General features: G+C 39.3%; 2 protein-coding genes across 6 annotated transcripts in view; one reads left to right on the forward strand and one right to left on the reverse strand.

The window, feature by feature from the left end:
* Positions 1-9,372, forward strand: part of LOC133560590 (E3 ubiquitin-protein ligase Hakai-like) — a 14,645-nt gene extending 5,273 nt beyond the window's left edge. Inside the window, exons 2-6 of the mRNA XM_061913270.1 lie at positions 256-420; positions 498-604; positions 1,586-1,669; positions 7,862-7,935; positions 8,010-9,372. Of these exons, the coding sequence (XP_061769254.1) occupies positions 256-420; positions 498-604; positions 1,586-1,669; positions 7,862-7,935; positions 8,010-8,976 (1,397 nt within the window). The 3' untranslated portion in view covers positions 8,977-9,372. The remainder of the gene's footprint in view (positions 1-255; positions 421-497; positions 605-1,585; positions 1,670-7,861; positions 7,936-8,009) is intronic.
* A 252-nt stretch (positions 9,373-9,624) lies between these two features.
* sbf1 (SET binding factor 1) overlaps positions 9,625-17,013 on the reverse strand; it is a 115,247-nt gene continuing 107,858 nt past the window's right edge. For all 5 annotated transcript variants that reach the window (XM_061913264.1, XM_061913265.1, XM_061913262.1 and 2 more), the window contains one exon: positions 9,625-10,699. In XM_061913264.1, the coding sequence (XP_061769248.1) occupies positions 10,601-10,699 (99 nt within the window). In that variant the 3' untranslated portion in view covers positions 9,625-10,600. The remainder of the gene's footprint in view (positions 10,700-17,013) is intronic.

Below are 17,013 nucleotides of genomic sequence, written 5' to 3' on the forward strand. Positions count from 1 at the left end.
CCTGAGGTACGTACACAACCGTGAGTATGATGTGTTACGCCACTAATGGAAAATATAAATTTTTTTTACAGTAATTTTTGGGAATGTGACACATTTTTGGTCATTTTATGCAGAATAAATTAGTTAATTTGAAAGACCTCTTAAGGTTGAAATAGAAGACTGATGAATATGTCTCAATGCTAGCTTCAATGTCATTCTTATTAGTTACTAGGTTGTAATAATTACAAATTGAATGCCGGTCCTAACCTTCAACAGACAATGATCTTCAAGGAAGCGACGGCTCTGGGAGTCTTGGTGGTCCAGATGTTCGCAGGCGCATCCCAATCAAACTCATATCCAAGCAGCCCTTAAGGATCAAACCCCCGCCCCGTGTCCAGAGACCCGGCAACAGGCCCCTCAAAAGCGATTCTGTGGTTGATGGTGCGTTGTAACTTACACTAGGTTCTCGACAAAAGCATCCACTTTGTTTTGGCTGATCTGTGTATTTGTTGTCACAGATAACTTTGGCTTTAAGCCAGACGCCAGGTTTGATTGTGGGGCTAAAGCTGGAGATGTGTCTGTTGTCCAGAGGAGATACCCACAGCCACTCTTCTGGGATTATAAGGTATATTTCATATAAACGTTAACAGTTTGAGTGATTTTCAGTGACAGCAGCTACTCCCGAACGCAAAGTCTAATGTACATATATTTTATGATTTATTATAATTAGAGCTGGGCGATAAAACAATATCAATATATATTGCAATAGACACGCAATCCATATTGATAAAAACATTTTGATTTTTTTTTTTTCTTTCGTCAGCTGAAATCAGAAGTTGCGGAGCAAGGTTGGTTGCATGAACAAAAGCACTCGTCGTCTAGTAACCTAGCAACACAGAAAGTGATCAGTGGGAATGTCAAGCTAACAGTAACAACTATATTTTTGGTTGCACCATCTTGTCGTGCGGTTGATTATTTGCACTGAGTGAGAAGCAAAAATAAAAATGAATGCTGCATGCAGAGAGCACAAAAATTGTGGATAAAACAGGAAAAGTAAGGCAGGTTTTTTAAATTTTTTGCAACAGACCAATGTGGTCTAAATTATGTAAGGTGGTCATCCGCACCAAGACTAGTAATTAGCAGGAAACAAACTGTTATTCACAGGTTTCTCTGTTTACACGTTGCACCAGTTTGTTAACTTTGTTAAGCATTTCTCATATACTCCTTAATTTTGCACCTAATTTTAAAAAGGTTATTGTTAAGAGTTCAATGTAATTTTAGAATTTTGTTTACAATGTTTTCAATGGTTGTGTTGACGTTTCCTTTCTTTCCTGCTTTGATAGCTGAGGGGATTATAATCAGAGGAAGGTTACTACATTTTCAATAAAAATGCTTGCATTTCATATTTTTTTCCTGGTTCTTAATTTCAATAGGTCATACAACATCAATAATTACTGCTATCTACCGATATAAAACATTTATATGAGGGCCAAGCGGTAGAAAATGGACAGATGGGTATTGTGATTCAGTTTTCAGCCATATCGCCCAGCCCTAATTATGATCACCTCACCCATTGTTCTCGCATTTTGTATTTTTTTGTCAACAGTTGAATTTAATCGGAGAACGAGATGAAGTCCCAATTCACTTCTGTGACAAATGTGGGCTCCCTATCCACCTGTACGGCCGGATGGTACGTATCTCCGTGCTTTTGTCTTATGTGGCCCCTCTTTTTCCCCCGCAACATTCTAACCTGTGTGCAACTTTAAAGGGAACTGCACTTTTGGGGGGGAATTTTGCCTCTCTTGGGCGATATTGCCTTTTTTTAATATCGCGATATTTTTAGGCCATATCGCGATATACGATATATATTACGATATTTTGCCTTGGCCTTGAATTAACACTTGATGCATATAATCACAGCAGTATGATGGATCTATGTGTATACATTAAAACATTCTTCTTCATACTGCATTAACATATGCTACTTTTAAACTTTCATGCAGAGAGGGAAATCACAAGTAAGTCAATTGACCAAAAGTGTATTTACTAAAGTTAATAAGCAATGGCACAAACATTAAAGTCATTTCCAAAACATAAATTGCAAGATTGTCAGAGACATTTCAAGTGTCAAATAAAAATGAGCTGCATAATAGGAAATCAAATAATATTCGTCCTTCAGTATGTGGTATGTTAATAAGGTTATGAAATTCTCTTCATTCTCTAGTGAGTGACTTTACAAATGATGGTACATATTAGCAGTAATGCTACTTTTTATAGCAACGCTTCCCCCCCACACTTGACAAATTACGGTTGTCTGTTCGACATATTCCCACTTAAAGCCGAACCACGGCCAGACGATTGAAACCCTGCTGTTTTTTGGGGGAATTAAGTCTTCCTTCATTTGTTACCAGATCCGCACCATCTTTTTCTCGTACGGCTACGTTAGCAGCTAACGTTAGCCACGGCGCTAGCTCTCTGCTGGGCGAGGGCGTGTATCCGTCGTGTGACGTGACAGTTTGTGACGTATGTAAGAATGTGCACCTGCTTGTCTGTGAGGAGACACAGGAAAGAGCGAGGAGAGCCTGAAGTGTACGCCCGCAGCTAAAAGTCCTGCGTGAGAACGTATACTCCAATATTACGATCTAGTCATTTTCTATATCGCACAGAGACAAACCCGCGATATATCGTATATATCGCCCAGCCCTACTCTCTTTCACAATCCTTTTGTAAGACAAGAACATACGTTTTTTCTTTTTTTATGCAAACTAACTAGTAAATAAATGCGACCAAAAGTCCGCTTACAATGAAGCCAGTGGGAGTTGCTGTATTTTGCCTATTGCTTGGTTTTTAATGATGTCACGTACAGCTCATTAAATATGCGTGGTGGTCAAGCAGTGTCTGTTCTCAAAGGTACAAGGCTTTAGTTAGCCTCTCAAAGAAAAAGGCCCCGTTTTCGGATATATGAACCATTGAAATTGTGAAAAGGATAAATGTTTCTGCAAAGTTTCTCGAGAGGTAATCAACTAAGGCAGAAGAGAGCAACATTTTAGGAAAGACAAATGACGAAAGTGGCACACACTCCCGTACTAGGAAGCAGAGTCAAAGAATGCACAAGGTTGCAGCCAGTGACCACTTTGTTAAATGTTTGTGTGATATATTTCTAATGTACTTTACTATTTTAGTATTTCCTGTTAAAGTATTATCTTAACATTATTTGTATTTTCATTGTTAACAAACCGTAACTAGAATGTTAGCGCTAATGATACTTGTTCAGGAAAGGTACGTCTATCTCTCCCATCTTGTTTATTTCTTACACAAATGTGTCAAGAGTACATATGACGAAAGGACAAAAGTCAAACATGGTGATGATTCAGTCATTGTCAGTTTGTTAAATGGATACGCAGTCATGGGTGTGGTGGAGCTGCCGGGTGTTTACATGGACACATACTCGCAAACGCAATGTTGAATCATGAAATGCATCTTTCCCGAGCAAAAACTATGCATATTTGTCCGGGAGAATCTTAATATCAATTTCTTCTACCCAGCCACATGCAAAGAAAATGGGGAGCCTTCCATGCCTTTCCAAATTTTTATCTGTTGAGTCATGTAGAATGATGTCTGGAGCACACGATAGTTCAACATGTCTGGTAACTCCACCGACGGATAATACTTGGTATCACTCGACAAATCCTGTTTTAATAAGGTATAGGAATCTATTCCATTGCATATTTAGATTTTTTTTTCAGGAAGATCTAGGCCCCTTGCGTACTCGGATAGTTCGCATGGTGATTGCAGCACAACAATCATCTTGGCTTGGTTGACCACTTTTTTTTTTAAAGCGCTCTAAAAACATCCAAACACTTCAATTAAGGTTTTATGTACACACTGTGTGTATATATGTATTGTAGTAACAGGCACTTTCACAATAACATCTAATGATCATTTTAATCATTCGGCGGCGTATTAATTGCAAAAACAAACCATGACTTTTGCAACAACTGATTACTGCTCACTGAAGACGTAATGAGAGCCAACAAACATAATTAAACATCCCTTACTGTACAATTTCTCTCCATTGCTGGGTCTAAATTTATTGCAAAAGTTGACCAACTCGTCAGATTATCTCTTCATCCTTCTACTATCCAGGTAAGAGGCATTATTTATGTTGTAGAATAAAGTTTCGGGAACTTCGAGGAGTGAAAGCAGCTCTCTGCTCGCTGATGTCAACACAGCAGCACAAGCTGTTAGGTCTCGCTCTCATCACGGCGCCGCTAAAAATAGTTAATCTGCGTTAGCGCTTACAATAAAAAAACAGCGCTAATACTTGGTTATATTTAAGTCACGAAATGTAAATGGAGTATTCTTGGCGCTTTTGGATGATTATTTATTGCGTTTCATGGCAGGAAATAGAGGACCTCATTGGCTCAGCTTTAAGCGGACTTTGATTTAGCGTTATTTTTACGAGTTGGAATGCATTAAATAAAATACATCTGTTCTCATGTCGTTCATATTGATTGTGAATAGAAAGAAAAAAAAGTGCAGTTCCCTTTTAAGATTTACTTTACAAACTTACTCTTTGCATCCAAAAAGCCTCATAAGTGTCGTAAGTCAGCAGTATTTTTCCCCCTCTTTCAATGCTTGAAATTTTACGAAAACTTCAGATCTGTCTATTTATATAAAGTTTGTATTATTGGTCTTTTTTATGCCTAATGGCATTTTTGTCAAATAACATTTTTATAAGGTGGAATTTCTACAAATAATTTGCAGAGTGGAGTATTTAAAGTTGGGTTTTTACAACCTTGATAGGTCAATAATTCATACTATTGATTTTGATACAGTTGTAGTAAAACTAATTTTACAGTGCTTACTGAGCTAGAATGAGAGAAAAAGCAGACAGGAATTGTTTAAATTTATTGAGTTCACAAATATCTGCCTTGTTATATAGAACTGCCCAAGATTATTGTCATTGCATTTCAGCGGTCCAACTCATTTAGGCTCATTAAAGGGCTACAAATCATGCTCATAGTTTTCTGGCTCCGTTTGATGGTTAAGGGGCATAATTACACCAAAACAATATTTAAAAGTATGTTTTTCAATTAACAAAATTAGTATCTATTCGGTTTTCATGTAAAAAAAAAATCATAGTAATAAACCAGGATTACAGTCTCTTAAAAAGAGCAATTATAATGGGAGTCAATGGTGCCACAGCAAATTAAGATAATTAATTTGTTATACCCTATTGTATCCTTGTTGCAAATACAAAAAAATGCAATTTTATCAAAACATAAAGACTTGTGAAAATCTTCCTGGCAACAGGTCAAACTTATAACTGAATCATGATATCGCATAAGGAACACATGCAATGCTTGTTTTTGGGCCCTATGGTTGTACATGGGTTAATTAGCTGCCCACAATGTTAGAAGTGTGTTGCCCAAAATCTAGTGCACCTATTGTTTAGTATGTCACGTAACAGATGTTATTTTTGATAAATAACATCTGTTACGTGCAAGTGTTTCTTGTTAGAATTATGTGGTAAATTATCACATACTTCTAACTAGAAACACTTGCACCAAGGGATGGGAATTGGTTCCCAGTGTATCAATTCCTCGGAATCGCTTGCCTTTTTTTTCAAACAATTCCCTTAACGATTCTTGCGGGGCGAGAATGAGGACATTACCCAACATGGCGTGCAGGTCATGGAAACACTCCAAAGTCTGGCTTTATTTTACAGGAAAAAATAGCAACAGCGCCATATGTAATAATTGCAAGGCTGTAAGTTCATCAAGAAAAGGACATGCGAGCAATAAATACAAATGAATGTTGCATTTTTGAACCACGGCAATCTCATCCCAGCAGCAGTATGCCTAGCACGTCATCCGAGTACAACAGGTATTAACTTGGCCTATAATATTAGCGCTATTATTTGTTCAATTGAAATGAATGTGTAACCTATACATGCTACAAATCATCCATCCATCTATTTATACCGCTTATTCCCTTTGGGGTCACGGGGGGCGCTTGTGCCTATCTCAGCTACAATCGGGCGGAAGGCGGTGTACACCCTGGACAATTCACCACCTCATCGCAGGGCCAATACAGATAGACAGACAAAATTCACACTCACATTCACACACTAGGGCCAATTTAGTGTTGCTAATCAACCTATCCCCAGGTGTATGTCTTTGGAAGTGGGAAGAAGCTGGAGTACCCGGAGGGAACCCACGCAATCACGGGGAGAACATGCAAACTTCACACAGAAAGATCCCGAGCCCGGTATTGAACCCTGACTACTCAGGACCTTCGTATTGGGAGGCAGACGCACTAACCCCTCTTCCACCGTGAAGCCCGCTACAAATCAATACAAAGTAAATGGGGTGTTATGGGCTAGGAACAGAAGACTAGAGTTTGGACTCGGAGAGAGAAGGTAGAGCTCGAATTGCAGTTTGGTTGGCACCGTGTATTAAAGAATTAGTGATGGACAGCAGATGTATACACGACAATGACTTAAATGGCCATTCAACGTGAGAGCAATCGAATAGAAAACAGTTACTATATACATATATACAATTTCAATTCAATTATTTAATGTCTCCGGATCTTGTTTAAATCTCAGCTCAGATAAGAAAGTTCTTGGAGAAAGGTTTTGGAGAGAGTAAAGCAGTACAGTCCATGTGCTGCGGTTTAGGGTGAAAATGTGTAGAGGGTTGGCTCGACAGCCTCCTACCTGCCCAGACACAACAGGTGGTGGGGTTCCTGGCTGGAATCTCCCAAGAACCATCCTTGGACTAGATTCTTTTTTTCCCCTTAACTCGCCGTCATAAAGAAAAGCCTGGCCAACTCCGCTTCTACAGTTGCACACACAGCTCAATGACAAAAAATCCAGTGCTGGTAGTCAGCTCTCGGAGCAGAAATACAATCTGCCTCCCCTCACGTGCGGTCTAATGGCCAAATTCTGCTCCCGGCTTATAAGCGCAGCTGATTGGACCGCGACGGTCACGTGACTAGGAAGAGCGCGCAGTGCTCAAAGAGTAATAGTGAGCAAGACCCTAATAGTCTCCGCAAAAGTATGGAATTGACACCTGCGTTACAAATGCTTTCTCATTTAGATGAGCATGGCTACGAGGTGGGCAGCACTCGCTCCAGTTCACGAATGTCAGCGAGCAGCGACTAAGTTTGTGGTCAAAATGTTGCAACCATTTGCCACAGTAGACACTCCTTTTTTACCCGTAGGTGAATGTTCAATTGTCGTAACTTTTCCTTCCACCAGATTTTCACTCGGGTCATTCCCATAATACACGTGAACGCAACAAATTAGAATATGCTGTAAAAGTCCTTTTATGTCAGCAATTAACTTCAAATATGAAACTAATATGTGATATTAACTTATTACATGCAAAGTGGGATATGTCGAGCCTTCATTTGTTGTGACTTTAATGATGATGGCTTACAGTTTTGGAAACTTTACATTTTGAGATTTTCATTTCAAGGGTTTCATAAACTAAGTCATAATCATCATTATAATTAAGACTTGAATATCAATTTCTTATATTTTAAGAACGTTTTTTTTATGCTGTATGCCTCTTAAGACCTCACTGTAGGCTTTGTAAGGTCATGTTACTTCTAAATCAAACAAACTAGTCCACCTTTTTGTTCTTTTTTCCAAAACAGAATCGATAATAGGAAAAATCTTATAAATTTTCATCCTTCATTTGCATCGCTATGTGATCACAAGAAATACTTCTGGTTTTACAATGCAGCCCGTTTATGTCGACCCCTTTAAGATAGGACTGACTGGCTAACATCGACACAAGGTGTGTCGACATAACCGTAACTTGTCATCAGAGAAAAGAAAAAAAGGAATATTTTTTGTCACTGCCACCAGATTCCCTGCAAACATGTCTTCTGCTACGAGTGTGCTTTGCTGCATGAGAAGAAAGGAGACAAGATGTGTCCCGGGTGAGACATCTGACAGAAAGATCATGTCCACCCTTGCATAGAAGTGTTTTTTCATAACCCTGCTTTGTTTCTAGTCTGACCATGTACAGCTGCACGGACGCAGTGCAGCGCATCGAGCAGTGCCAGCGTGGTTCTCTCTACATGTGCAGCATCGTGTCAGGATGCAAGCGCACTTACCTGTCTCAGCGGGACCTGCAGGCCCACGTCAACCATCGGCACCTGAGGGCCGCCAAGTCGTCCTCCGGCCGCCAGGACCCCATGCACATGCCCCCCTCTTCCGACATCCCCGAGAGGTTCCGAGTTCCTCCACCGCATATGACCAAAAACCATGTCCACCTCCCCAACCCGCTGCAGCACGGCGGCCACGACCCTTATGGTCAGCCGCCGCCTCCTCACGACGGCCCTCCTCCCGCCCACGGCCCCGAGACTTACCGCATTGCCACGGTGACCACACGCAAACACAGCAATCTCATCACCGTGCCCATCCAGGACGATTCCAGGGAGCCGATGCCGGGCCCGGGTCAACCCCCACATCACCGGCCGGGTGACTATCCTGGCCAGCCGCCTGTTGTGTCCCACGCTCACCACATGATGGCGCCACCCCAGCAGCACTTTGGTCCCCCTCCTCCACCACCACCCATTAGCCACCCCATGCAGCACCCTCCCCAGCACCCTCCCCAGGTGTACAACCAGGCCCCACCTCCTTCCATGTCTACAGCCCCACCTCCGATCACCCCACCACCCGGGCACATCATGGGTCAGATGCCCCCATACATGAACCACCCTCCCCCAGGACCTCCACCGCAACACAGCGGACCCCCAGTAAACGCCCCCCCGCCTCATCACTACAATCCCAACTCCATGCAGCAGTTCCCCGAAGACCAGGGCACTCTGAGCCCACCTTTCAACCAACCCGGGGGTCTCAGTCCTGGAATGTGGCCCGCACCAAGAGGGCCGCCGCCGCCTCGGATGCAGGGGCCACCTCCCGGGCCCGGACCACACCACCCAGATCAAGGGCGCTACCGACCTTACTATCAATAACGTGATGGATGGTGTTCATACCACTCGTATTAAGAAATGTGATGCTAGACCTCAGGGTTACAGGATGTAGGACTTTTATTCTGGTCAAACTGCCACGAGAGTGCGCTGCATTTGAGTTACTTGAAAAGAGCAGGAACATCCCCAGATCCCTTTTAAAAAAATAATTGCTTACCGTGCATTTTCTGTATGCCATCTGATCTTGGTACTTAACTTTGAAAGGTGTTTAGCATTAACAATTCATCATCGATAGAAATGCCAATGACTTATTTTTCAAAGAAAATAAGCATTCCAAGAAAACTGAGATTACTGTTGATATCCAAGCTTGTGTTGCAGAGATTTTTGTCAGATTTGATTTTAAGTGAATTTCAGGAATAAACTCGTGGTTGGCAACTAAAAGACTTACCTGTGCTGATTGTCTCCGCTCTTTTTTTTTCCATCAGGATCATTTTTAGAAAAATAAGTATGGATAATATATGGAAAATATTGCACAGTTTTTCTTATATGTACGTACACAGCACACGTGTCACTATACATATATATATATATATACACTTTTTATGAGGGCGTGATTTAGTAGCTAAGGTTAAAATGGCTGTCAGTACAAAGAAATCCTCCATATTGCTCATTGTCACACTTCTAAGTGAAAAGTCATGTCAGAACATTTATTTCAACTGTATTCTACCAACAGTTTGATTCAACCAGCCATAAAAAAAAAAGTCGCCCACAGACTTTCACACACGCACATTCACACACGAGGTGGAGAAACGGGTATTTAAAAAAAAAAAAAAAAAGCATTAGTCACATTAATACAGAAACCAATGGCACATTGAAATACTAAATTAAAAAAGCGGTGCTTGCGGAACATTTCTTGAGGGAGACATTAAATAAATTACGACTATAAACGTTACATACAAATCTGGAGTAGTATATACAAAAGAGTTAAAATGCTTAAAGACAGCAGAATATTTTACATAGCGAATGGGTGGGGATGGTATTAACAAGTGTGCATTGTGAAGTAATGGACGACAGGTGGAAGAGTGATTTCACTCACAAACACACACAAGGTGAGCAGACACGTCAAGGAAAAATTCCAGTATTTTGAAGAAGTTCTTGCGCTCTAAATGACAATTTCTGCTTGTGTTGCCTTCAGAGTCTTGCACTTTAGTGAGGAAAATCAGCAACCAGAACAGACATGTCCTTTCATAACACTGCTGTTTATGTCCTTCGTCTTAAAACAAAAATCTAGTGGTTTGCGTAAAGGAGGGAAGTCCACTTTGTAAACGCTGTCCATGGCGACCTTCACAGTATTTCTCTGGTACTGGCGTCAGATTGTGGTAAAGACAAAAAACATATCCTTCATGAACCGTCATGGGAGTATAAAAAAGAGGGGCGTTTACTGGAGTAAAAAAAAAAACAGACCGCCGCTCCTCCGTCATTCCTCCCCGGAGTGTTTTTACGTAAAGCAAGAAGAGGGCGTTAAGTAAGATTTCACAGGAGGATCAGGAAGAATCTTCATGCCGTGGAATGTTGAGTCTTATTTTTCTTCTTTTTCTTAATTTATAACAAAAACGTACTTCCCACACAGTTCAGAACGAGCACGCAGACGCTCGCTCTCACATCCCGTCTAGGCGTCCGACAGGCAACTCTGAACGCTGTCCATCCATAACTGAGCATTGAGGCTGTCCTTGGCACAGAAGTTGTACACTCGTTTGGTTGTCTTCAGCTGGGGGGGACACACGTACAAAAGGTCAATATTAGGACAGTAGACTATCAAAAAAATTTAGAATTTTTGTAACTATTGAAACAAAAATTGATCTGTTTGGCCACAATACCGGCAATATGTTTGGAGGATAAAAGGTGAGGCCTTAAGTCGCAGGAACACCAACCCTACCGTCAAGCATGGCGGCGGTAGTACTATCCTCTGGGCCCGTTTAGCTGCCAGTGGAACTGGTGCTTTACACAGAGTAAGTGGTACAATGAAAAAGGAAGATTATCTCCAAATTATTCAGGATGACCTAAAGTCATCAACCAAAAGGTTGGGTCTTGGGCGCAGTTGGGTGTTCTAACAGTACAATGACCCCAAACACACGTCGAAAGTGGTAAAGGAATGGCAAAATCAGGTTAGAATTAAGGTTTTAGAATGGCCTTCTTAAATGTGTGGACAATACTGAAGAAACAAGTCCATGTCAGAAAACAAAAAAATTTAGCTGAACTGCACCAATTTTCTCAAAAGGAGTGGTCAAAAAAATCAACCAGAAACTTGCCAGAAGCTTGTGAATGGCTACCAAAAGCACCTTATTGCAGTGAAACTTGCCAAAGGACATGTAACCAAATATTAACATTGCTGTATGTATACTTTTGACCCAGCAGATTTGGTCACATTTTCAGTAGACCCTTAATAAATTCATAAAACAACCAAACTTCATGAATGTTTTTTGTGACCAACAAGTATGTGCTCCAATCACTCTATCACAAAAAAAAATAAGAGTTGTAGAAATGATTGGAAACTCAAGACAGCCATGACATTATGTTCTTCACAAGTGTATGTAAACTTTTGACCACAACTGTGTGTGTGTGTGTGTGTGTGTGTGTATATATATATATATATATATATATATATATATATATATATATATATATATATATATATATATACACACACACATATATATGTATATGTATATATATATGTATATATATATATATACACATGTATATATATACATATATATATATATATATATATATATATATATATATTAGGGCTGGGCAAAGATTAAAATTTTTAATCGAAGTTAATCGCACTAGTTCTCCGATTAATCACGATTAACTGCATTGTATACGCAAAGCCCAATAATGAATTCAAAAGTACAGTTCAGTGCACATTTATTGGAATATTCTCCCACATGAACAAAAGCACCAAAACATTTGTTGTGCAAACACAATTTAAATCAGTACTTGTTAAACAGTAGCAGTTAAATAGCATATTTTATGAAAATCAACTCAAAAAATGTAAATACAAACATTTAAGCTTATTGCCACTGCCAGGGTTTTTAAGTTATCCTGTTTGTTATGGAAAATAAATATAATCTACATACAAATCTCTGAGCCACAATCATAACATCTGAACAGGCAATTTCTGAGGTAACAGCAGAAACATTTTTTTATCAGGGATCTTATGTTTAAAAAAAACTATATTATAGGTAGTGGGCTGTTTTAGGGAATTTTTGATCAAATTATCCGTAGTAGCAATATTAATAATGTTGTGTTTATTCTGCGTAGTGCACTTAAAATAATTACGACCATATCTAGGAATTGATATGATGGGAATTTTCCGATTGTTTGCTTGGTGCTTTGATATACTGAACGCATCATATACATGGTACTATATTGTGATGTTATGAGCCAGGGAATAAAAGAACTACCCTACCCAGCATGCAACAGAAGTGACGAGCATGCGCGGTAGCCCGGTATAGGTTGTGTCGCCATGACGGCATATTGTATGTTGTAATATGCACGCTCTGAAAGCAAACGTTAAGAACTCAGCCAACACTCCTCGTCTGCATTATTGATAAATAGACAGACAACACATATACTCCGCTGCTTCACAGGCCGCTGGATATAGCCGGCAAAGTATTCCCATGCTAGCTAGCCGGTCTAGCAAGCGCGCGTCATTCAGTCCAAAACGGCCCGATCTATCCACATTCAGAATTGTCTGGCGGTCGTAAGTGATCCCGGAGTGACCACGCTGTAAGCCAGCCATGAAATTTGCAGAATTGTCCGGTATTTTTGCCGAATGTTCCATCTTTACCAAGAGCCCCTCGGCGCCACCATCTTGTTAAGAATAGGCGTTAACAAAAAAAAGCACGTAAACAACATACGCAAATGCGCGATGAAATAATTGTCGGCGTTAATAGATTGATGAGTTAACGCGTAATTAACGCATTAACTTGCCCACCCCTAATACACATATATATATATATATATATATATATATATATATGTATATATATATATATATATATACATACATACATACATACATACATACATACATACATACATATATACATACATACATACAGTTGTGATCAAAATTATTGAACCCCCACACAATTTTGGTGTTTTAGCAAGTTGGACATTTATTCCGTATTTTGTTTATAGTCATATCAAATAAAGATGTGTCAAATAGACAAATGCAACTTAAATTGTAACACTATATTTTACAAAATACCAAAAAAGGACATTTTGCTTAATATGTCATTGACAAAATTATTCAACCCCCTAGTTACATGCATCTTTAGTATTTAGTAGGACACCCTTTGGCAGTAATTACATCCTTCAAACGTGATACATAACCAGACACAAGCTTCTTGCAATGATCTACAGGTATTTTAGCCCATTCCTCTTGGGCAAAGGCCTCCAGTTCATTCATATTCTTGGGCTTGCATGATGCAACTGCCTTCTTCAAGTCCCACCACAGCTTTTCTATAGGATTTAGGTCTGGCGACTGTGAAGGCCACTCCAGAGTCTTCCAGCCCTTCTTCTGCAACCACTCTGATGTTGATTTGGAGGTATGCTTGGGATCGTTGTCCTGTTGGAAGGTCCAACGTCTCCTAAGCCTCAGCTTCGTCACTGACTTCATGACATTTGCAGCTAATATATCCTGGTAGGAAATAGAATTCATAATGCCTTGAACGCGCTGGAGATTCCCGGTACCTGAGGCAGAGAAACGGCCCCAGAGCATGATTGACCCCCCACCATGCTTAACAGTAGGCAAGGTGTTCTTCTCTTTGTAAGCTTCATTTTTTCTCCTCCAGACATAACGTTGATTCATAGGCCCAAAGAATTCCACTTTTGTCTCATCACTCCAAAGAACAGCTTCCCAAAACCTTTGGGGTTTGTCCAGATGATTTTTGGCATACTGGAGTCTACTTTTCTTGTGCCTGGTAGTCAGAAGTGGGGTGCGCCTGGGAGTTCTGGCATGGAGGCCTTTATCTCGTAGTGCACGCCTTATTGTCTGGGACGAAACCTGCGTTCCACCCTCTGCAATGTCCTGTTGTAGATCCTCAGCTGTTACCCGGGGGGTTTTCACCACTGTACGCACACAGCATCTTCTTTCTACCACGCCCAGGTAGTGTTTCCACTGTGCTTTCAGCATTAAACTTGCGAATTATGCTCCCAACTGTGTCTCTTGGAATGTGTAATGTCTTTGCTATTTTCTTATATCCATATCCTTTCTTATGAAGAGAAATTACCTCCCTGGAGTTCACCATGTTGCAAATACACCATTGACCATCTACAAGAAGCTGAGCGTCACAGTCTTTTTCAATCAGTTTAATTGTTGCTCGTTATGGTTCTAATCACATCTACAGATGTTTTCAACACCTGATTGAAAAGACCTTATTCAAATTCTGTTCTTAAGAGTTATGATCTTCAAGGGGTTGAATAATTTTGTCCATGAGATATTAAGAAAAATGTCCTTTTTTGGTATTTTGTAAAATACAGTATTACAATTTAAGTAGCATTTGTCTATTCGACACATCTTTATTTGATATGACTATAAACAAAATACGGAATTAATGTCCAACTTGCTAAAACACCAAAATTGTGTGGGGGTTGAATAATTTTGATCACAACTGTATGTATGTATGTATGTATGTATATATGTATATATATATATACATATATATATATTAGGGGTGGGCAAGTTAATGCGTTAATTACGCGTTAACTCATCAATCTATTAACTGTATATATATAATATATATACACATATATATAAAAAAATATATATATATACAAACTAACATGTGTGTGTATATATATATATATATATATATGCATATGTAGGTGTGTGTATATATATATATATATATATACACACACACATGTATGTATGTATTTTGTGTGTGTGTGTGTATATATATATATGTATATATATATATGCATATGTAGGTGTGTGTGTGTATATATATATGTATATATATATATATATATATATACATACACACACATGTATGTATGTATGTTGTGTTTGTGTGTGTATATATATATATATATATATATATATATATATATATGCATATGTAGGTGTGTGTGTATATATATATATACACACACACATGTATGTATGTATGTATGTTGTGTGTGTGTATATATTTATGTATATATATATATGCATATGTAGGTGTGTGTGTATATATATATATATATATATATACATATATATATATATATACACACACATGTATGTGTGTATGTTGTGTGTGTGTGTGTATATATATATATATATATATATATATATATATATATATATACACACACACACACATACACACCCCTACACATGTATATACATTGGGGCAAAAAAGTTTTTAGTCAGCCACCGATTGTGCAAGTTCTCCTACCATCATAGGTACACTTCAACTGTGAGAGACAGAATGTGAAAAAAAAATACAGGAATTCACATTGTAGGATTTTTAAAGAATTTATTTGTAAATTATGGTGGAAAATAAGTATTTGGTCAACCATTCAACGCTCTCACTAATGGAAGGTTTTGGCTCAAAATCTCACGATACATGGCCCCATTCATTCTTTCCTTAACACGGATCAGTCGTCCTGTCCCCTTAACAGAAAAACAGCCCCAAAGTATGATGTTTCCACCCCCATGCTTCACAGTAGGTGTGGTGTTCTTGGGATGCAACTCAGTATTCTTCTTCCTTCAAACACGACAAATTGAGTTTATAACAAAAAGTTATATTTTGGTTTCATCTGACCACATGACATTCTCCCAATCCTCTGCTGTATCATCCATGTGCTCTCTGGAAAACTTCAGACGGGCCAGGACATGCACTGGCTTAAGCAGGGGGACACGTCTGGCACAGCATGATTTCATTCCCTGTCGGCGTAGTGTCTTACTGATGGTAACCTTTGTTACTTTGGTCCCAGCTCTCTGCAGGTCATTCACCAGGTCCCCCTGTGTGGTTCTGGGATTTTTGCTCACTGTTCTCATGATCATTTAGACCCCACGGGATGAGATCTTGCGTGGAGCCCCAGATCGAGGGACATTATCAGTGTTCTTGTATGTCTTCCATTTTCTGATAATTGCTCCCACAGTTGATTTTTTCACACCAAGGTGCTTGCCTATTGTAGATTCACTCTTCCCAGTCTGGTGCAGGTATACAATTATTTTCCTGGTGTCCTTCGACAGCTCTTTGGTCTTGGCCCCAGTGGAGTTTTGAGTCTGACTGTTTGAGGCTGTGGACAGGTGTCGTTTATACAGATAACAAGTTCAAACAAGTGCCATTATTTACAGGTAACAAGTGGAGGACAGAAGAGCTTCTTAAAGAAGAAGTTACAAGTCTGTGAGAGCCAGATATCTTCCTTGTTTAAGGTGACCACATACTTATTTTCCACCATAATTTACAAAGAAATTCTTTAAAATTCCTACAATGTGAATTCCCTGATTTTTTTTTACATTCTGTCTCCCACAGTTGAAGTGTCCCTATGATGAAAATTACAGACCTCTGTCATCATTTTAAGTGGCAGATCCAGCACAACCGTGGCTGACTAAATACTTTTTTGCCCCACTGTATATATATATATATATATATATATATATATATATATATATATATATATATATATATATATATATATATATACATATATATATATATAAATGTATGTATTCACACATACACACACAATATTATAACAAATCCAAATATTGAAAATCAATGTTGTTGCCGGTGGGTGGAATACAAAATAAAAAGTCATACTCCAAGTCCTTAAGAAAATTAAAAATAAGTTATATTTTTACATGGATATTATTTTAATACCACACAGTTCCTCCTGAATCCGAGGTTCGACTATCCGCCGAAGCTTTTTGCAGATGATGTAGTCCTGATGGCTTCATCTGACCGGGATCTCCAGCTCTCACTGGATCGGTTCGCAGCCGAGTGTGAAGCGACCGGAATGAGAATCAGCACCTCCAAGTCCGAGTCCATGGTTCTCGCCCGGAAAAGGGTGGAG

The sequence above is a fragment of the Nerophis ophidion genome, linkage group LG10, assembly GCF_033978795.1.
Source record: "Nerophis ophidion isolate RoL-2023_Sa linkage group LG10, RoL_Noph_v1.0, whole genome shotgun sequence".
NCBI classification, from domain to species: domain Eukaryota; kingdom Metazoa; phylum Chordata; class Actinopteri; order Syngnathiformes; family Syngnathidae; genus Nerophis; species Nerophis ophidion.